Source organism: Crassostrea angulata, chromosome 7 (genome assembly GCF_025612915.1).
Source record: "Crassostrea angulata isolate pt1a10 chromosome 7, ASM2561291v2, whole genome shotgun sequence".
NCBI lineage: Eukaryota > Metazoa > Mollusca > Bivalvia > Ostreida > Ostreidae > Magallana > Magallana angulata.
Window position 1 is genome coordinate 30,930,524 of NC_069117.1, and position 23,357 is coordinate 30,953,880.

The window sequence follows — 23,357 nt, forward strand, 5'->3', positions numbered from 1 at the left end:
GTAGGGGAAAAGTTAAAACTAATATGTATGCAGTTGCTTGACGCCTTGTGTATGTAGAGAGGTCTCATGTGTTGAATTATTACCTGCTGTTGACGTTTTATAGGATAAAACAAATTTAATATAATTAATTTGATGCGGAAATATTCTTCGTGATAGTAATTAGTTTGAATATATATATTTAAACGGAATCTATTCTAGTCACATTATTTTAATATTTATCACACCAAGCAACGAAAAACAATAGTGAATTTGTAATTAAAATGATTATTTTGTAGAGGGTTTTGTCTGTTTTATATCATAATTCATTTCATTTAAAGCAGAGGACATTCTCTCTTTACAATCCTATACAATTAGTATGTCTTATCTTCATTTTAAATGTCAGAGCCATTTTAAAGTGCATGTTATAAACAGTAAAAGTTGCGTGACATTAATGAACACCAATGATTATCATAGCTTAACACTGGCCACTGTTTCTACAAGGATATATTAAGCATGTTACAAATTGGATCTAAAAATTTTATTCAGAAAGTCACCAATCTATATTTTCTTTATTATCCACAAATATTTTGAAAACCTTTGTCAAGAATGTGTTTAATTGATCATCTGAATAACGATGTCTTACTACAAGTGACATTTTCTTTTATTTTTACAAAAAAACGAATATCTTCAGCATTACTTTGTCAAATAAATAGAAGTTATATATAAAGATCCACTTTATAACAAACAACATAAACTCAAAAGCTGCTGAGTTAAAGAAGACGTGTATTTCAAAATCAATTTAAAAGAAGTTAATCATTGTCTTTACTCGGTGCATGTTAATTTGCTAACTCATGTCTATTTGATTGTTAAGTAAGTAATATTTCAGATCAAAACATTTTAAACATGTTATTCTTGTTACTGTAATTAAACATAACTAATCGTCAATATGTTTGGCGAAAATTCCTCTCACATTCAGATTTCTGCTTTCATACAAATCTGCTGTCATATAAATTTGCTGTCATTAGTCAGTGAGATAATGTGTTTTAATATGGTTTTTTCATCAGAAAAATCCTTGGCTTATACAATGTACACTTAATTATAATTCACACATGAATACATCGATCAGTGTCAGTTTAGCAACTATATTGTCCACATACAATACAATATATATATATATATATATATATATATATATATATATATATATATATATATATATATATATATATATATATATATATATATATATATATATATTTATATATATATATATATATTATATATATATATATATCTTCAAGTTAGATGGTAGTGGAAATTTTGAAACTCTTTCTTGAAGTTTATCAAAAATGTCTTATCATTGTTGTGTTTGTATTATATATATAGTGAAGACATTTTATGTACAAATCAAATAAGTTAAGATGATTCGCCATAAGTTAAAATCTACTGGCTCATATTTATGACTATGATAGACAGTAGCCGGAAATTTATGCATATCATATGAAATTAATTCACTAAATAAATTAAATTTTATTCAATAATTAGCACTAATAATTTTTAGGGGATTTTTTAAAAACTCGTCTTTTTGTTGGCGTGAACGTCGATTTTAACTTTACACTGTTCGAGTGCTAATCAAATATTTCAAGATGGCCACAAATTAGCCATAAAGTATTTAAATGACATCAGCGATACATGAATTTGATTTGATTTACCTATCCATTGCATAAACTCTTAGGTTCAGGTTTATTAATTTTATTTTTGAAGAGTTTTAGCATGCCTAAAACTGCATCGTCTTCATACTAAAGAATGTGCCGATTAAATTGTTGTACATTTGGGACAATAAAATCCGGTAATCATATGTATGTACAATTTCAGTCAGGGAAACTACTATTGTTAATTAATTTGTCTAGGTAAAATTGAAAAGAATATAAATAAAATTCAAAAAGAAATCTCAAAAAAATTTATTGGCTTTTCTACATAACTAACAAGAGAATAATTTTTCCTTGGTTTAATAATCGATATCCACGAGAAATAGAGACGTCGTGTTTACGTTTGTCTTAATTATTTATTAATTAATAAACTAAAAAATGCTATTAGTCCAATGGTCACGAAATGATTGTAGATGTTATTCTTATCTAATGCCACATCTACATAACAAAGTATTAATCAAAACAACTTTTTTTTATTCCAAAAAAAAATTCTATCTAAAATTAGTTTACATTTTTTTTATAATGTCCCAAGTTTCTGCTACTACCACTTTTTGCATAATTTTTGATAATCATACATACCTTTGTGCCAAATATACATTTTTCCTTTAGAATGAAAGTTCATTTTTTTTAATGCCCGATAAAACAATTGGTGGAGGGAGGAGAGGGCAAAAAAGTAGGATGATATTAAATATATTGTATTAATATCGCTCTGAAGGATAAAGGTTTATATTGTTTTAACCTTGTGTGTCCTTATGTCTATCTGTATGTCTGTAACAAAATTTTCTATCGCATTTTTCATAGCAGCTATTCACTGCAGATACTTGAATATTTTTTTCTTCGATTAGACATGTCATGCCTATTTTTGTACCAATCAGACGTCAACTTTCTGTTAAATGACGACTTTGTTTATTTTAAGCCCAAATTTCAAAACAAATGTTCAACAAAGAATTCTCAAGAACTATTCATTGCAGATGCTTGAAATTTTAACACACTATTTGTTAAGGTATGCCATACGTTGGGATTTATTCCTGTACCAATCAGACGTTAACTTCTTGTTAAATGCATGTCGACGTTGCTTTTTAGGTCTTTTCACCTTTCAGGTGGAAGACCTCTTGTTTTCTTTATGTTTTTAAGGTCTTCCGTTTTCCAACGGAAGACCTTATTGTTTTCGTTCGGTTTCTTTTTCCCTATTATTATATTTTTTTCTTACAAAATTTGTGCAGGCGATTTCTCGGAAATGGCCGAGCCAATTTTTCGCGAAATTTTTAGATCTAATAGATATTAGTCCGAACTTAATATCCAATTTTTTATTTTGATGACGTCATTTCTGTTCTTGAGAAAATGACGTTTTAGTGATTTTCAGAGGGTCGGCTTGTCCAGGGATCTCCTCCTAAACGGTAAAAGATATTTAGTTCAAATTTTCAGGGATTGTAGAGAAGAGATTGTAGATGTGCAATTTGGCCTTCAAATTTGTCATGCTGAAAAGGCGTTAAAGCTCGCCTGGTCCCGAAAATTGAAACTAAAAAAAGTAGTAATTTTTCATGGTTTTCTTGGTTTATCTCTTTTCTGAAAAATATTTTCTTAACACATGTACTGCAAAAAAAGTTTATATTTACAAGACCTTTTATTTGATATCAAGAAAAAGGGGCTGGCCCGTAAAATTAGGGGTCCAAAGGGCTCTAAAGTCTTTTATTTGTTGCCCTTTACTGAGGGATATTTTGTGAACGGTTATAGAAGCAAATATGTTTATCTCACAGTTATGTATCCAAGCAATGTAATGATTTTATCATGTGTTACGTAATTAGAGGTTTTTAGGGGCCAAAAGTCCAGAATTTTGATTACATATATCTCAGAAAGGAAAAATATTTTGAAATGCAGTATAGAAGAAAAGATGCTCAAAATGATGTATTAAATCATATGCAATTTTCAAAATTTCGTTAAACGGCCCCTATAAGGAGTTGAGGGATAGGCCCCTAAAATGTTCTTTCCCACATATCTCAAGAACGGTAACGAATTTCTTAACAGTTGTTGAACAAAATGTGTTCAGATTTAAATGACATTTTATTTGATATCAAGAAAAAGGGGCTGGCCCGTAAAATTAGGGGTCCAAAGGGCTCTAAAGTCTTTTATTTGTTGCCCTTTACTGAGGGATATTTTGTGAACGTTTATAGAAGCAAATATGTTTATCTCACAGTTATGTATCCAAGCAATGTAATGATTTTATCATGTGTTACGTAATTAGGGGTTTTTAGGGGCCAAAAGTCCAGAATTTTAATTACATATATCTCAGAAAGGAAAAATATTTTGAAATGCAGTATAGAAGAAAAGATGCTCAGAATGATGTATTAAATCATATGCAATTTTCAAAATTTCGTTAAACGGCCCCTATAAGGAGTTGAGGGATTGGCCCCTAAAATGTTCTTTCCCACATATCTCAAGAACGGTAACGAATTTCTAAACAGTTGTTGAACAAAATGTGTTCAGATTTAAATGACATTTTATTTGATATCAAGAAAAAGGGGCTGGCGCGTAAAATTAGGGGTCCAAAGGGCTCTAAAGTCTTTTATTTGTTGCCCTTTACTGAGGGATATTTTGTGAACGGTTATAGAAGCAAATATGTTTATCTCACAGTTATGTATCCAAGCAATGTAATGATTTTATCATGTGTTACGTAATTAGGGGTTTTTAGGGGCCAAAAGTCCAGAATTTTGATTACATATATCTCAGAAAGGAAAAATATTTTGAAATGCAGTATAGAAGAAAAGATGCTCAGAATGATGTATTAAATCATATACAATTTACAAAATTTCGTTAAACGGTCCCTATAAGAAGTTAAGGGATCAACCCCTAAAATGTTCTTTCCCATATGTCTCAAGAACGGTAACGAATTTCTAAACAGTTGTTGAACAAAATGTGTTCAGATTTAAATGACCTTTTATTTGGTATCAAAAAAAGGGGGCTGGCCCCTCAAATTAGGGAACTTAAGGGCTCTAAAATCTTTCATCTGTAGCTATTTACTGAGGGAAATTTAATGAAAGGCTATAAAAGCAAATATGTTCATTTTACAGTTCTGTATCCAAGTGATGTAATGATTTATTCATATGTTATGTAATAATGATATTTTAGGGTCAAGAGTCCATAAACTATGACCAGCTATATCTCAAAAAGGAATTTTTTTTTAAATGCAGTATATAAAAGAAAAGATGCTCAAAATGATGTACTTTACAAAATGCAACCCTCAAAATTTGGTTCAGCGGCTCCAATAAGGAGATAAGGGATTGGCCCCTAAAACTTTTTTTTCTCAGATATCTGAAGAACGGTGACAAATTTCAAAACATTTGTTGAACAAAGCTCTTATCCCTGAAACAAAATAGTATCTGGCCCTTAGAATGTAGACCCTGTTTTTCTATTCTAAATCTTGTTTAGCTGTTAAATAGCAAAATCAAGATCGAACATATATCTCAAATTCTAAAATCAGACGGAAGACCTCCTCGTTGCTCGCAACGAGATCGTGTCTAGTTTTTTCTTCTTCTTCTTCTTCTTCTTCTGCTCTTTATGTTTCTTCTTCTTCTTCTTCTTCTTCTTCTTCTTCTTCTTCTTCCCTCGGAGTCACCTTTTTGTTATTAGGGTTATCCAAACAATTTAAACTTTATGTAATTGCTCATTAAAAGTTATGGTACCAATTGACCCTGTGTGAAACTTAGATAAAATCTTTTCCAACTTCTTTACTATCTATCATAGAGACTTCGGATCACTTGGAATAGAAATCAGAAAAGTAATTCAACAGATGTTTACGAGGTTTATATGTTTACGATATGTTTACGATATACAAAATATAATTCTTAAAGAAATGGCTTGAAATTAAAAATAACTCTATAAAAATCATTTATGGCTTTGTGGTTTTCCTATTTTATAGTACATTATTTATCTAAGGTATATATTTTTTTATATTTTATTGAGCAATCTAGCATTTCATTAAAAATATTAAGGTGGAAAGACCTCTAATTGTTCGAGAACAATTAGTCGACTAGTTTTGTATATTCACATCAGAGCCGGGGTATTACTACTGAGCGTTGACTCACAGATATCTTGTTTTTTATTTGTACTTTTGCTAGAGGTATTACAAATTATATTTAATTATAGCAAAATATATTATTTCACTCAGTGCTTGTTTGATGCAAATACTACAAATCATTACAAAAGAGGTTAAGGATTTGTTCTGCTACATTTGTATCATTAGTCAAAAGTGTAAATTATTTTTGTCAGATTGTAATCAGGATCCAAGGAAAAAGCAAACCGATTTCAATCAATGATAATCAAAAGCCTAAAGTGTTTACCGATACATTATACATCATAAATATAATTTTTTAATCCTGATTATTAAGGTTTTAATTTACGAAAAGTCACAAAAGCATAGGATTAACACACTTTGTTGTGAAATGCCTCAGTGGGTATAGCAATAAACCTTATGAAACATTTATACCTAAGATTTTTTATTCGCGGGTTCGTTCCACTTAAACGAGTGGCCGTTATTTTTTTTCCATGTTCTGTTGTTTCTAAAATATTAAAACTTAATTATATTGTTAGAAATTGTGTTTTTGCAAAATTGTATTATATTATAGAAATACCTTTTAATTTAAAAAAAACTTAATTTGAAATTGTACATGTATTCTACGGTTAAGCCAATTGGCTGTTGTGCCATCTTATTCCTATGTGTTCTTTTTATTATCGTGAGGCATTGAAAGGGTTATTAATTTTTGTTTATAGAATAGTCTTGGCATACAACCTAGCGGGGTTTTACAGAAAGCTTTACAATATTCTACAGTTTAATGTATTTGTTTAATATTTCAAGATTTGTGAATGTTTTGTACCATTTGAACAATATTTGAATATAACTGTTCAGAGTGCGTTTTACTTGGAAATTTTTGATCAGATTCATGAATTATTCGGAAGAGACTTTGGCAAACAAACATAAAATAGTTCTTGAAACCAGTTTGTATCACAATGCTGGGTTTTTTTTAACTTAACATATATTTAAACTTTGATGTTTAGCGACTTCAATAGATTAAACCGATAAGGAAGATATCATTTAGCACACTATTGTTTTTATCTTTAGTCCTATCAGAAATGGTCATTTCTAATTTATAAGGGAGATTGGTGGACTATTTTGACGAATATTTTTCGAAAGAATGCACGTCACACGTCAGATTTAACTTCAAAAGTATTATGCAGACAAGCTTCAGTCTTTAATTGCAATTTGGTCCCATTTTTCATTTGCAGATATTGAGATTTGAATGTGAAACGAGAGAGAGAGAGAGAGAGAGAGAGAGAGAGAGAGAGAGAGAGAGATAAGATTTAACTTCTTTATGTCGACGTGCAGCGAATTAAGCTATGGTTTGCGGCTTGCATTTCTATTTGATGATATGAAAAAATCGTGAAAATATATAATTTTATAATTGACTAATATGAGGGTTATTTTATATGCTTGAATTTTTCCTCAAATATTGTCACTATTTATCTCATTATTCGTTTCTTTTAATCTCTATTGAAATACTTAAAAATAGACTAAAATGCAACAAAATTCAATATTTGAAACTATTTTTATATAAAAGAATACAATTTAATTGAACCCTTTCCAAGTCCACTTATTTCAGGAAAACATATCATGGTATATGGGTAATCTGGTGTTTTTAAAACACTATTTAAAACCATTGCAAACTTTGTTTTCTGTAGAAATAGATTAAATGCTTGCCACCTCTTACTTTTTACGGAAACTACAACACCCCCCCCCCCCCCAAAAAAAAAATAAATTTTAAATCTGAAGTCAATTATTACTTACTTACTTAGTCATCTTTGTGCTGATTAGCACATAAAGCAGTTACCAGGGATCTATAATTACGTCATACAAATCTTGATGTCATACCAGAAATAAGGGGTAGTTGATGTTACGTCAATGGAATGATATACAACATGATTATGTTGAAATGGGTGATGTTTTTAACGTGAAACTTCTGATGCATGTTAATCAACCTTTATAAATTTCATGTTAACATGAAAAGTCGCATGTCAACATATTCATTTCGCAAGTCAACATAAATACATGTATGCTGTATGTTGACAATGATAACATTATTTAATAAATTGCATGGCACCATATATATCTTGCGGGTCAACATTAAATAAGTTGTGTGTCATATGTATGTTGATATGCACCTTATTTATAAGGTACATATCAACATACATATATAATTTGCATGTCGACATAAAAATAGGTCTCACATCGACATAAAAAAGTAGCATCTTGCAGGCTTGAAATCATCCATTGACAATACTTGATATCTTTTGACTCTTTACAAAATCTTTTCTGATATATATTGAATTGCATATAATTTTGCAGATCAGCAAAATCATGTTACTTGTCGATACAGTTATCCTGCATGTCGACCTTTTTTAGCTTGTATGTTGACATAGTTTATAGAACAATAAATTGCATACAGGGGGCGGAAACATACATTCATACTCTACTGTTCTGATAATCGAAACTAAAAGATATAATGTAATGAAAATTCCTTTGATTATGTAAATAGAGCAATCAGGGTCAATCAAATATATTCAATCATAAGCTATTCCTTGGGTGTAGTTAACTGTCTCAAACGTTTTGATGACCCTGCGATGAGTCAGCAGAATTGACGTAGGGTATAAATAGGAAGCGCGTCTGCGCATAGTAGTTAGTCTGCTGATAGACGCAGAGGAGAGAAGACCTCAGAGAGCAGAGATACAGCGATTATAGTAGGTACGCTTTATGTTTCATTTGCGGGACCCCAAAATACTGCGGGTGGACCTTTTGAAACATTACGGTATATCATATAGTCCGGGAGCAAAGGCTCAGAAATAAATAAGTTCGGACTAGGTTCAGCACAGGGTCTGAAACGGTGGTCTGAAACAGTGGTTTCAGACCAAGTGTTGTACAAGGATAGCTGAAGGAAAATAATTAGTTATAAATCAGTTAGAATCATCGTGTTTGATTTAATTTGATGAAAAGTGTTTAAGAGTTGATTTTACTCCAATCATTTAAAAACGTAGGAAACGTTTAGGGAAAATTAATATCCGTGGTTTGAACCCACATTACACGTTAAAAATTTTTGGTGACAGCGGTGGGATAATTCAAACCAACTTAATTTTCTTTTCACTGTGATTAAGTTTATAGCGTTTCAAACTATTGTAGTTTTAGATAGAATTTTTGTTTGTTCATATTTACTTTTCATGTTTGAAACAAGTTATTAAGAGATATTCATACAGGGTTAAGAAATAAAAATCATGGATAAGATAGATGAAGAAATCAGTTTTCTTGAGGAGAGAATTAAGGAGCTTTCTAATGAAAGCATGAAGATTAAAGAACACAGGGCACAGTCAACGCCTGGGACTGTGAGAGATTCAGGAATTGGAGCGTCTGGACGTGGTGTAGAGCATACCACGGAAGAAAACTATGATGCCAAAGGTGCAAGACCTAAAACTAAGATGTATGCCCAGAGAGAAGATTCGTTTGAACTTTACGATAGAAAAGACAGGGTTCAAAAGCAAACATCGTCGATGTATTTAGATACGCCAGACAATATGCCAAGAAATATAACAACTCGTAGAAACAGGGATGTGCCGCAGGCTCGCACGTATGATGAGCAAGGGAATATGGATAAGCCTGGTAAGCTGAAACCAGCAACATACGATGGTTCAACTTCATGGGTGGATTATAAATCACATTTTAATGCGTGTGCTTGTTTGAACCATTGGTCCGAGGCTGAAAAGGGAATGTATCTGGCTGTTTCCCTTAGAGGTCAGGCTCAAGGAGTGCTTGGAAACCTGGCTGAAACATTACAGATGAATTTCAGGGCACTATCAAAAGCTCTAGAAGAGAGATTTTCCCCAGCCAACCAAACGGAACTATATAGAGCTCAGCTCAGAGAAAGAAGACAAAAAGCTAGTGAGACGATACCACAGCTCGGACAAGATGTCAGACGAATGACACGGCTGGCCTATCCTACTGCCCCAGCGGATGTTTGTGAAACTCTCGCCAAAGAGTATTTCATTGATGCTCTTACAAGCGCAGACATGCGTCTGAGGATAAAACAATCCAGGCCACATGATCTCAACGATGCTATAAGACACGCAGTAGAGCTTGATGCATTTGTTGGTGCAGAACGTAACAAGTATGAAGAAACCGGATTTCTAAGAGAAGTTGGGGATCAAATTAAGCCTGAACCAAAGCGGGAAAGTTTGGAGGAAACTGTCGGTTCAATGAAGGAGATATTGGTTAAACTGCAGAAAGAAATTAATGATTTGAAACATGAACAGAAGGGATCTCATAGAACCGACAATGTGCCAGTAAATCCTATGAAGTGTTACAATTGCGGCAAACCTGGTCATATAAAGAGAAATTGCAGACTTAACCAGTCAAACAGAAAAAATGATCAGAAGTTTCCATTACTGAACAAGAACAAAGTTGACAAACCTGGTGAAAGGAAAACCGGCAGCTCCGGACATTTCAAAAAGGCAACGCTTGGAATGAGAAAACCAATTGCAACACGTGGGTACCAAGGAAGCATTGGCGTTCAAAGAAATGCTAATGAACCAGGAATGTATGTCAGAGGAAACATAAATGATATTCCTGCCATGACGTTAGTTGATACAGGGGCTACAGTTACACTAGTGTCTCGGGAAAAGTTTGAAGCGATAAATAAAAAGTGCAAAATTGAATTAGCTGAAACGAATCAAAGTATTCTATCAGCGTCTGGTACGCCTCTTCAAATTTACGGTAAAGCACTTGTCAAATTTAAGTTTGGCAACAAAATATTATATCAGACAACACTGGTTGCTGACATGACTGTTGATGCTGTTCTGGGCCTTGATTGTTTGAAGGCTAACAAGGGCATAATTAATTTGCAGGACAGAACACTGACCTTAGGAGATGAAACTCACTCACTAGAGTTTGAGGGGAGAATTGGATGCTTTAGAATTGTAGCACTTGAAACTATATCCATACCATCCAAAATGGAAATTGTTACAAAAGGAAAAGTTGTAGTTCCAGAGAATGAAGAGATGCACTTAGATGTTGGAGTAGTGGAACCAGCAGAAACATTTTTGAGTTCTGGCAGAGGATTGGTTGGAAGAACAGTAGTGAAAGGTAGTTCTACTGTTCCAGTAAGACTCTTTAATCCGTCTGACAACAATGTTATCATCCACACTGGAACAACGGTTGGGCAATTGTCACCCATAGACCGTATAATAGAGGAAAATTACCAAGCTACAATGTGAGTTGAGAAACTGCCTGAACATTTAGAGGAGTTGTATAGAAGGACTAGCCAGAATATGAGCAAAACAGAAGCAGGTGCAGTCAAAACACTCCAAATAAAGTATGCTAATCTATTTACAAAATCCGATAAAGACATGGGAAGAACAGGACTTGCTAAACATAGCATTGACACCGGTGATCACAAACCCATCAAGGAAGCTCCTAGACGACTCCCAGAACACATGAATACAGAAGTAGAAAAGCATGTGAAGGAAATGTTGGAAAACAAGATAATAGAACCCTCAAACAGTCCTTGGGCTTCTAGAGTGGTGCTTGTGAAAAAGAAGGATGGTTCTACACGATTTTGTGTAGACTATAGGCGTTTGAATGCTATAACTGAAAAAGACGCCTATCCAATTCCACGCATTGATGAGACCCTGGACCAACTGGCAGGGTGTAAATGGTTTTCAACCCTCGATTTACACTCAGGCTATTGGCAGATTGAGATGGAGCCAAAAGACAAAGCCAAGACAGCATTCGTCACTCGAAATGGGCTATATCAATTCAATGTCATGCCTTTCGGTCTGTGTAACGCCCCCGCAACGTTCGAGAGGCTAATGGAGTTAACATTACAAGGGTTGCACTGGGACATTTGTCTCTTCTATTTAGATGATGTCATTGTATATGCAAAGACATTTGATGAAATAAAGACTAATTTGTCGAGAGTCTTCGACAAACTTGCAGCAGCAGGACTAAAACTGAAGGCGAAAAAGTGCGCGCTATTTTCACGAAGTGTTGATTACCTAGGACATGTTGTGTCTGAACATGGTATCTCCACAGACCCAAAGAAGACTGAAGTTATTAAGAAATGGCCTCAACCTTGTAATGTAACAGAACTAAAATCCTTCATTGGTTTCTGTAGCTATTATCGTAAATTCGTTCCAAACTTTGCAGTTTTGGCGAAACCATTACATGCTTTGACAGAGAAGGGAACAAAATTCATTTGGTCTAGCGATTGTCAAAAGTCGTTTGAAACTTTGCGAAATAGGTTAATCAGTGCACCCATTCTAGCACACCCAGACTTCACAGAACCATTTATTTTGGACACTGATGCCAGCGACATGGCTATGGGCGCTGTGTTGTCACAAATACAAGATGGGGAAGAAAAAGTGATTTGCTATGCAAGTCGCTGTTTAAGTAAAGCAGAACGAAAATATTGTGTCACACGTAAGGAACTTCTGGCCATCGTCCATTTTGTGAAACATTTCAGACATTATTTGTACGGAAAGCCATTCTTAATTAGAACAGACCATAGTTCATTACGATGATTATTGAACAAGAGAGATTCTGAAGGTCAGCTTGCTAGATGGATCGAAACACTTTCTTCTTATGAATTCGAAATTCAACATAGACCAGGGAAAATGCACACGAATGCAGATGCTTTGAGCCGAATGCCATGTAGACAATGTGGAAAGGATAACTGCAATGGCAAAAACCTTATAAGCAAAGGGCAATTTAGATCAGTCTTCGAAGAAAAGTATACAGCCAGCACGTCAGTGCAAGAAAGTCAAGAAGCAGATAAAGACATAGCTTTAGTCAAGTCTTGGCTAGAAGCAAATGAGAGACCATCGTTCGAAGATATAAGAAGTGCAGGATATTTTCTGAAATCACTATGGAAGCAATGGAAGAGACTGAAACTAGTAAATGGAATTGTATGTAGACAATGGACAGTGTTCGAGACAAATGACGAAATACTCCAGCAAGTTATTCCTCTTTCTGACAGAAGAACGATTTTGAGACTATGTCATGATGAAAGAAACTCGGGACATCTTGGAGTGCATAAAGCGTTGGCAAGAGTAAGGCAAAGGTTCTACTGGCCTGGGTTGCACCAAGATGTTAGACAATATGTCACAGGCTGTGATATTTGTATGAAGCGGAAGAATCCAAACAAGAAAAAGATAGCACCGATGCAGATAGTTCCATCAGGAATGCCTTTAGAGCGCATAGCAGCTGATATTCTCGGCGAACTTCCAGTTACAGAAAATGGCAACAGATATATTTTAGTAGTCTCAGACTACTTTACCAAGTGGACGGAGGCTTTTCCTATGCCAAACATAGAGGCTAAGACCGTGGCTAAATTGATTGTAGAGGAAGTTATTGTAAGGCGTGGGACACCTAAAATAATACATTCTGACCAAGGCAGGCAATTTGAATGCGAACTTTTTAGGGAAGTGTGTAAACTTTTAAACATTCAGAAAACGAGAACCACTGCCTACCATCCCCAGTCTGATGGGATGGTAGAAAGGTTCAACCGAACCTTAACAAGTATGCTTAGCGCATACGTACAGGAAAATCAAAGAGATTGGGACACACATATTCCCTATATTATGATGGCATATAGGTCAGCTGAGCATGAATCGACAGGTTTTACACCTAACATGCTTATGCTAGGAAGAGAAACGTCTTTGCCATTGGATTTGCAGTTTGAGATGCCGGAGCCTCTAAAAGAATTGAGTCCAAATGAATGGGCTTGGACTCTTAGAGAGAGAATAGAGAGAACTCACAGTTTTGTTCGTCAATACACAGAAGCTGCTATGAATAGACAGAAAAACTATCATGACATGAAGATGTTTTGTGAGAAATCAAACCAGGGGACCAAGTTTTTGTTTATTTTCCACAAAAGAAAATAGGTTGTTCTCCGAAACTCACTTCATTTTGGCGCGGGCCATTTGAAGTCCTTGATAAATGGTCCGATGTTCTCTACGCTGTTAAATGTGGAAGAAAAGGAGAAAGGCAGATTATACATTGTGATCGTTTACGCAAAAAGAGGGATCAAATTCTCAGAGGAGAAGTTGTTAGACAGTTATACTGAAACAGAAGAAGAGCAAGAAACTGATAAGATTGTAGAGAGTGTTGATGTACTTGTCGAGTCTACCAGGCCTAAAAGAAAATGTGGCCGTCCGAAGTGGTTAGAGGACTATGAGTCCTATTAAGTTGTGTAAAACTTTATTATTAAGTAATAAAGCTGTTTTTTTTTTATATTTTGTAGAAAATGCCGAACCTGAAAGTAACAAAAGCTAAAGTTAGAAATCATTGTCCATTGTGTGAAGGAGAAGTTGTTGATAACCAATGGCCTGAACATTTGATGAGGTGCACGGGAGGCAAGTTTTCTTGCAAAACGTGTGGAAAATTATTCAAGAAGAAGGAATATTTGATCAGACATGAGATGAAATTCCATGAGAGAGAATCAGTCAATCAGAATGACAATGGTGTTGACAGCGGCGATGAGGGGTGGCTTACAAAGGACCCAGGTGATTTGCTTGGACAGGTATCCAGTACAGATGACAGTTCCAGTGACGAGGGAGTCGAGTCCTGTGAAGAAAATTCAGAGGGGATCAAAGAGCAGTCTCAAGTAGCGTCAAATGAAGATAAGGGTGAAAGTGAGAAAGAGAAGCATAGTGCGAAACCAGAGAGCCGTAGTCCTTTGGAAAAGGGTAGAGTTGTGCGAAAGCGTACAGAACCAGCTCCAGTGTTTGCACCAAAGAGGTCAACAACATTGGTTTCAACCCAAAGCAGCGGGGTCTGCCCATCTTCCGTTCCGAAATGCAGTTTTGGAAAAACGTACAAGTCGTTGAGCAAACAGACGGAGAATCAGTCTAGTGATGGACAAAAGAGAGTTTTGAAGAAGCGGAAGATGCACAAAGTCGTGTCAACCTACACCAAGGATGACAAGCAGGTTGAAGAAATTGTGGAAGAGGAAGAATTCGAGTACATGGAATGAAAGACATTGATTGATATGAACAGGCAGAAACCTGTTATGCTTCTAAAACATTTTGTTTTGTTGAATAACTTTATCAAAAAAGTATTATGAAAAAAAAAGAGTTCGTATTTGGTTTTACTTCATATGCAGGGTCGCATATATTTCGGAGTCGTGGGTAATGTAATGAAAATTCCTTTGATTATGTAAATAGAGCAATCAGGGTCAATCAAATATATTCAATCATAAGCTATTCCTTGGGTGTGGTTAACTGTCTCAAACGTTTTGATGACCCTGCGATGAGTCAGCAGAATTGACGTAGGGTATAAATAGGAAGCGCGTCTGCGCATAGTAGTTAGTCTGCTGATAGACGCAGAGGAGAAAAGACCTCAGAGAGCAGAGATACAGCGATTATAGTAGGTACGCTTTATGTTTCATTTGCGGGACCCCAAAATACTGCGGGTGGACCATTTGAAACATTACGGTATATCATATAGTCCGGGAGCATAGGCTCAGAAATAAATAAGTTCGGACTAGGTTCAGCACAGGGTCTGAAACGGTGGTCTGAAACAGTGGTTTCAGACCAAGTGTTGTACAAGGATAGCTGAAGGAAAATAATTAGTTATAAATCAGTTAGAATCATCGTGTTTGATTTAATTTGATGAAAAGTGTTTAAGAGTTGATTTTACTCCAATCATTTAAAAACGTAGGAAACGTTTAGGGAAAATTATTATCCGTGGTTTGAACCCACATTACACGTTACAATAACACTAATAACTATGTATATGTATCATCAAAGGACATTTTCCATTCCTGTATTATATGCCGTTAAACTAATTAAGTTTATTTGTAATTTTATTTAAAATGTATTCTCTGAGTAAATGTTTTGGTAATTATATGGTTAGAAAGGTCAGATTAAATTATATTCTAAACAAATTTATTTGTATACAGTTATGAATTTAAAAGGGGTTTGAACATTTTAGACAAGATAATGACAAGCAATATATCAAATATATTTGACCAGAAAAAGAAACTTTGATCGTCATATCTAGTTTCCTATTGTTCGTTACCTCTGTAAGACCTAGTCACAGTATGAAGATGTGCAGTGATTTCAATACAAAAAGTCATGTCATTTTGCGCAGTATCTTTACCGAAAAGCCACGTCACGTGAACAATCTCGGTAATTATACAATTTTCAAACGAAAATTCAAAGTACATAGTGTCACATGAAAAGATATCGTTTTCTCTTTGTTAATTTAGAAGTTTTTATTATATTACTTTAAAAGTCATATACGCATTTTCATAAATGTTTCCGGGATAATATTTTCAGTCAACAAATTTCACAAACATTCATAAGTTTTTAAAGGGGCATGGTCTCGATTTTGGTCAAATTCTATCTTTCTGTTTTCATTATTTATAATGCTATAGAAATGCATTTTAAATGATCAATTGATATTTGAGAGTCAATCGTAGTTATAAGCAAGACACTGAGCTCACAATTCTTTATCTTGTAAACAAGGCTCGTGCTCTGTTTTTGTTTACATAGGTTCAATATACCTGTAAAAAAGCTTTTTCAAAGTGATTTTTCTAACTTCTTATTCATGTTAAGCATAAAGAAACAGCTCCTAGCGTTTAACAAATTCATTTTAGGTCTAAAACTGGAATTTTCATTTCAGCATTCAAAATGTAAACAAAAGCTTTGTTTACATAGCGAAAAATTGTAAGCTCTGTAACTCCCTTATAACTCAACGAATGTCACTCAAATTTTGGTTGCATGTAAAAAAAAATGCCTCATTGAAGCATTGTATACATTAAAATCGGAAAAATAATTTTTGACAAAAATTGTGACCATGCCCCTTTAATATTACATAACTCGTTGTGTGTTTTCTATCGCCTCGCCAAGACTCGGGGATACCATGTAGAAATCACACAACTCGTTGGATAAATATCATATACCAACGCAAATCATGAGAGATCCTAAATAAAACTGTCAACATGATGACGAAAACATTAATAATTGACGGACTATAGTTAAAACCGTCAAAAAATGACGAATACAATTATTATAATTATTGACTGTCTATAGTTAAAATCCGGGAAATCAACTAACATTAATCATTGCCTAACTTTCTAAGAGGTTTGTCCCGTTGTCCATTATAAACTCGAGTTTTCCGAGAAATAATACCAAATATATGCTCACCAGAATTTGCTTCTATTGTGGCATAGCTATGCCACCACGGCTGAGGTCTTTTTTTTCGAATTGTACATGTCAGAAAGTAATAACCATGAATTGGATAATTAATTAATAATTTTTTTAATTCAACTGTGGTTAGGAAACTAAAAACGTGGTGTTTAAATAGTTTAAGAGTTTCTGATTATTTTATCTGAAGTCATCATTAACTACTACTTACCAATTTTACTGTTTTGTTCGTAATATTCGTTTTTCTAGAGTGGACAAACCACATAAGCATGCAAAATATCATTTATTGGTCATGTAGCATAAACGAAAAACACAGCATCATTAGACAAGTGTACATTTTTTTTATTATAAAATTCTATTCTGATGAATCACAAGCGTAAAGCGTACAAAAATTATGTACGAACATTTGAACTTAGAAAATGCGTTGCATCTACGATGAGGCTTCAGTAAAGGATTGTGTTTTTCAGTTGACCGGGTTTTTTTTATTATGTCCGGGAAGAAATACGTACAATGTACTATAATTTGAGATACTGAATCAAGATGGCGATTGATTACTGTTGTAAAGCTGTAAAAGTAATATTCATCCTGATCAATGGTGTACTAATAGTAAGTATTTCTTTTATCTCTTGTTGTTATTTGCATATATTGAGATAAAGCCTGCTATAAATCAAAATAAAAGGTTGATGTGGAGGGAATTAAGAAATACAGGAAATCGCGTCAACATAAAACTTGACAACATGATGATTCATGTTCATTTTTAACAATTTCAGTATGTTTAAACCATACGTAACATTGTCTTCATTTAACTCTTTCTCGCTTGTAAAAGAATAATGATTTTCCCTTTTATTATCGTTTCAAGATTTGTATAATTCAACAGAATATTTTTAAATTAAGTTTTGCATTAAAGTTCTCTCGACCATAAAAATCGATAAAAAAAAAGTTTCTATTGCTAAAACTTTGAAAGGTGTCAAACTCAGTTTTGAATTCCTTCAATTTCCGCATTTACATCAGACGTACAAAAAGTGTATGTAGTACAACATACTTATAATGTAAGTAGTTTTTTTTTACCTAGTCACATAACCTAATACAAATCTTTTTGATTGTAAATTCTGTCGCACTTTAGCTTATCACCGAATTTCTTTACCCCAGGTTTTTGGTATTGGTCAGGTGATGGCAGGGATAGCTATCAAAATAAATATCCTTCCATTTGATGCGCTCCAGCTCCTTAACACATTGCAAGTGGTTGAGATCAATCTGGGTGACATTTTAAACACACTGTCATCTTCAATGGTTGCCATTGGCGTCCTTTTGGTAATATCGGGCGTCTTGGGGTGTCTAGGAACCTGGTTTGAAAGCAAATGTTTAATAATTTTAGTAAGTTTTATTATTTCAAATTCACAATTATATATTTTCAAAGCTTTTTCTTTTAAAAAAATAAGTTAAAACAAAATTATATTAAATTTGAGTAACATGTGCAAGAAAAGTTCAACTAACACATTACTTTATTGTCATTTTTCGTTGGACAGTATGCCTTATTGATGGTAGTGGTGTTTGTCATGGAAATAGGAATTGTTTTCTTCATGTTCAGGATTAAAGACGTGGTGAGTTGAATCATCTAATACCATGAGTTCTTTTCTTCTCCTATGTTTACTTTTTTTGGGGGGGGGGGGGGGGGCGGTCACCTTGTATATAGGTACAATACAGGTTTGTGATTTTGTTAAAATAAAGAATTATAATACACATGTCTATAACTCTGCAATCAACATATCATAAATAATAATTTAATTAATATCTCAATAAACAAATTCCTTTCAGTAAAAAAAATAATGAAACTACATGCATACGTTGTCCAATATTATTTCTACATCTTTCATAACTTTTACAAATACCTATACCACTGAAAAATCCCACTTTAAATCGATATCAGGAAGTGTAAATCACACTGTTTTGTTAACCAACGTTTTCTCTCTTTCTTCCCGTAGAAAATAAATTGTTAAGAATAAAAATAAATATACATGTACCATGATGTCTTTTTTTGGATCGATTTAATTTGTTGGTTTTTAATTAAATATCAATGATTCGTTGGGATGTAATTAAGATTAAACTATCCAAGTAAAAAAGTAGTAAGTAAATTATTTGTATTAAATTCCGTAACTAATCAGGTCATTTAAATTTGATTTTGAGTGAAAAGGCAGGGCACTCAGAATCAGCATCTATAGTCGTTAACAAACGGCGATTCCATGGTGTATATTAGTTAAAACTTGACACCTTTGATGTTATCGAAACTTTTCTTTAAAATATGCTTTATTAACGTTATCATGCATCCAGGTTTTTCATCTTAGAAAGTGAAAATTCATTTAGATTCGAATTATCTGTACCTATATTTTTAACGACATAAATTGCATTTGTTTCATTTTTGTCAAGAAGTACTACGTATGATCAAAAATTGATATATGAAATATTTATAGCGCAAAGAGGTGAATAGCTCTCCTCTCAGAAAATAAGTAATATGAATTCCGTCTTTACGTCATACATTTGTAATTTTTAAAATTAAGACAATATTAGAATGAAGCATATGAAATCATGTATATATATATATATATATATATATATATATATATATATATATATATATATATATATATATATATATATATATATATATATATATATATATATAAAAGAAGCACTAACAAACCAACAACACTCGTTATCTATAGTGTCGGATCAAAAGATTCACGGTTATAGGATGAGGTATAAAAAAGCACTAAAAATAACCAACGACACGAACAAAGATAATACAAAGATGTAGTTGCCACGTTTCGATCCGGTGTTTATATATTATTTAGTTTTTATATATTATTCAGTTTTTAGTTTAGTTCTAGTGTTGTAGACGTTTTTCTTCTTTCATATGAAGTTTTTATTTTGTTTTCCTGAAGAAGGGACGGGTTGTCCCGAAAATTTGACAATATTTTACTTTATTGTTCGTGTCGTTGGTTATTTTTAATGTTTTTATATATATATATATATATATATATATATATATATATATATATATATATATATATATATATATATATATATCGGAGTTGGGACTGACTTGAATTTTTTATTTCTTAATTTTTTTCAGTTTACTCCTGAAAACAAAATCCTGTTGCTCAAAACTTTACCAAAAAATTTAAATGACGACTCCTTGTTGAGCATTGATAGTATAGTTTTCAATGCAGTACACTCTGCATCATTAACGGTAAGTCAACGTAAACTGTAAAGTAGACGATAGCGCAAACATCAACAATATTTTTTAACTTTAAATGGAAAATTAAAAACAAGCTCACAATTGATACCCCCGCTAAGGAAAAATCATAACTCGTGTATTTTTTCTATTATAGAAAATATTGGATGAATCTATTTCACAGTCCAATTTCTACAAATAACAACTGCTCTATTTTTTAAAACTGTTAATGCTAATATGAATACACAAACTAATTTCCATTCTTTAAAATCCATTTTATTTCAAACATTTTGAATTATTGGTATACTGAGCCCGATTTTTGTCCGAAATCTTTTTTCCACACATGTTTTTTTTTTTAAAAAAATACATCAGGGCCATTTTCAGAGAGACAGGGATGAGAATCTAAAGAATAGTTTTATGTGGCCTGAGACAAGCAAGCTTTGTGACAAATTTTAGCTTCTTATTATTTCCATTAATACAAGACATGACACAGACAGGAATTAAGCATTTTTTAAACAATGGCCTTGAACTTCCTCAATTGACCTTGGGTCAAGGTCATGACACACCCTTAGGTTATAAGCAATCTTTGTGTGAAGTAAGAACATTCAATGCTTCTCCATAAGGCAGATATTGACCGGACACGAATTTTGCACTTTTTCTGCCCTTGACCTTCCCGAAATGACCTTGGGTCAAGGTCATAACACACTCTTAGGTCATAAGCAATCTTCCAATGTTTCTCCATAAGAAAGATATGGACCGGACACAAATTTTGCACAGACAGACGGACGGATGGACGGACGGACGAAGTGATTCCTATATAACCCCCCCCCCCCCCAAATGGGGGGCGGGGGGTATAATTAGTTTAAACATCAAAATATGATATTTTAAGAGTTACTTAATAACAAAACAAAGAGTAGAGCTAATTAAAAAAAACCAAGAACCATTTTTTAATAAACAGTTCAAGGTATGCAAAATTATTATTCAATCTAGAATATTGAATTGACTGTATTACAAGTTATACAGTATTCTTACTCTTGGATTTGCATTGCAAATATTATGTTAAAACAATATCTGTTTGCAATGCATCCTACATTTACTGTTTAGTGTATCAATAACGCGCAAAAAGACATACTATAGTCGATCTATTTTGATGCAAAATTCGGTTTCCAAAGATTCTGTGTTCGCTTAAAAATGTCCCTGGATCAAATAATATTTATTTTCTTTTAAAAAAGAAGATTGATATTTACTCTGAAATGAAATGAAATACATGTATTTTTTTTTAACTGTTTAATTCTCAATCCTCTAGATTGGCTGCTGTGACGAAAATTCATTTGCTGATAACACAAATGCTTTTGTGAGGAGTCCTTGGTGTATAATTACAAGAAACTGTCAAAAAGTCACTTTGCCGAAAACCTGCTGCCAAAGATCTGGCATTCTTAACATCGCAATTCAATGTCCGGCCACGGCAAATTCTCTCATATATAATGAAAAGGTGATTCTGAGGTTAAGTTTGATTCATTTCACCGAGGGTCTTTTTAATGGACCTGAAATAGATTTTTTTCTTTTGAAATATTTTGGTATATTTCTCAAACAAGATGAAATGTTGATAAGTCTAAGAGAATCATCGGATTTTGCAGGGTTGCATTGATATATATATATATATATATATATATATATATATATATATATATATATATATATATATATATATATATAGTAGTTTAAGGCTGCGGTTGTGACATGCTTTTTATCTTTTTTATGAGCTTTTTAAAATATTATGGAATTTTTACAAAAGTTGTGAAAACAATGCTCTTAATTCATGGGGATTTTTTTATATTGTGAAAGGATTTGTATTATTTATTACTAATATTGTTGACTGTGACTGAATGTTATATGTATTTAAGAAATGTACATCCTATATTTCATAGGGCTGCTTTGATCGAATGGAACATATAATCCTGACTTATTCCAATTCAATTTCCGGAAACTTGTTTGCCGTAATTGCCACTCAGGTTGTTTATTAAATATGTATTGTGGGCATAAAAAATAATTCATTTTAAATTTGTAAAATCTTAATTAAATTCAGTAAAATTCAACGTAATAGACAATCTTCTATATTTATTGAAAGATTTTTTTTACCTGATACATGTAACATTTCTACAATTACTATGAAATAAAAACTATAGATTATTTGAATTGAATGTCGATAGTTATTATAAAATGAAATAATCACCTATGATTAAATGATTCACCTTTGTGTATATAAACTATTTTTTAAAACTTTTTCCAGATGTTTGCTGTTGTATTCATCATTGCCCTTTACAAATCTAGAACTAGGACGGAGTCTTTTCCAGTGTGAAAAAAAAAACTGTGTGCATTCACTTAAAATATTGTTCATCACATCCGAAAACCAATGTGTTGACGTTAGACCTCTTATATAAGTGTGATAAATTGGGATTCCAAATTTATTTATATTTTTTATGCCCCCCCCCCCTCCCCTTCGACGAAGGGTGGGCATATTGCTTTGCTGCTGTCCGTCTGTCAGTCTGTCGGTCAGTCGGTTCACCAATGGTTTCCGTTTATGCATGTACTGAGTTTAAATTAAGTATACAGATTTATCATGATAATATCTAGGTCAAGTTCGATTTGGGGTGCAATCGTGCAATTTTTGACATATCTAGAGTTATGCCTCTCGGACTTAATAAAAATTCCATCTATTTGTAGTTTATTTTCTTCGCAGAGGTTGCACATATTGAAATAAGATTTAGTATACTGATTTATCATAATAATGTCTAGGTCAAGTTTGATTTTGAATAATTATGATCGAGGAATTTTCGACAGAGTTATGCTCCTTGGACTTAAAAAAATTCTGATTATTTACAGTTTCCGTTAATTGTCTTCGTGGATGTTTCCAAGGGAGGGGGCATAAGTGTTTCACAAACATCTCGTTTAACTCTTGCTCAACTTTACAGTCTGAATCTTTTTATATTTAAATGTATTTTCATTGTATTCATGTACAAAAAGGAAAATATAACATTGGAAACTGTTATAGTTTTAATTTTTGGTTATTTGCCAAGACATGTTTTTTAATGTAAAATTAATACCGTTTTGTATTTGTTTAATTTCACGAAAAGTCGTTGTAACGAAATTAAGTTAATGATGGAAATGAGTTTTTATATAATTGTTGGATGTAT

At 33.0% G+C, this 23,357-nt stretch overlaps 1 protein-coding gene across 2 annotated transcripts; it reads left to right on the forward strand.

The window, feature by feature from the left end:
* The first annotated feature begins 17,443 nt into the window (after positions 1 to 17,443).
* On the forward strand, positions 17,444 to 23,201 carry LOC128192756 (tetraspanin-18-like). Of its 2 annotated transcripts, XM_052865709.1 has the most exons (7): positions 17,444 to 17,537; positions 18,081 to 18,305; positions 18,458 to 18,532; positions 20,062 to 20,178; positions 21,470 to 21,655; positions 22,092 to 22,175; positions 22,454 to 23,201. In XM_052865709.1, exons 1-7 carry the CDS (start codon positions 17,472 to 17,474, stop codon positions 22,520 to 22,522), a joined length of 822 nt encoding a protein of 273 aa, XP_052721669.1. In that variant the 5' UTR covers positions 17,444 to 17,471; the 3' UTR covers positions 22,523 to 23,201. The 2 variants fall into 2 exon arrangements, with proteins under 2 accessions (XP_052721669.1, XP_052721668.1); XM_052865708.1 differs by lacking the exon at positions 20,062 to 20,178.
* The last annotated feature ends 156 nt before the right edge of the window (positions 23,202 to 23,357 follow it).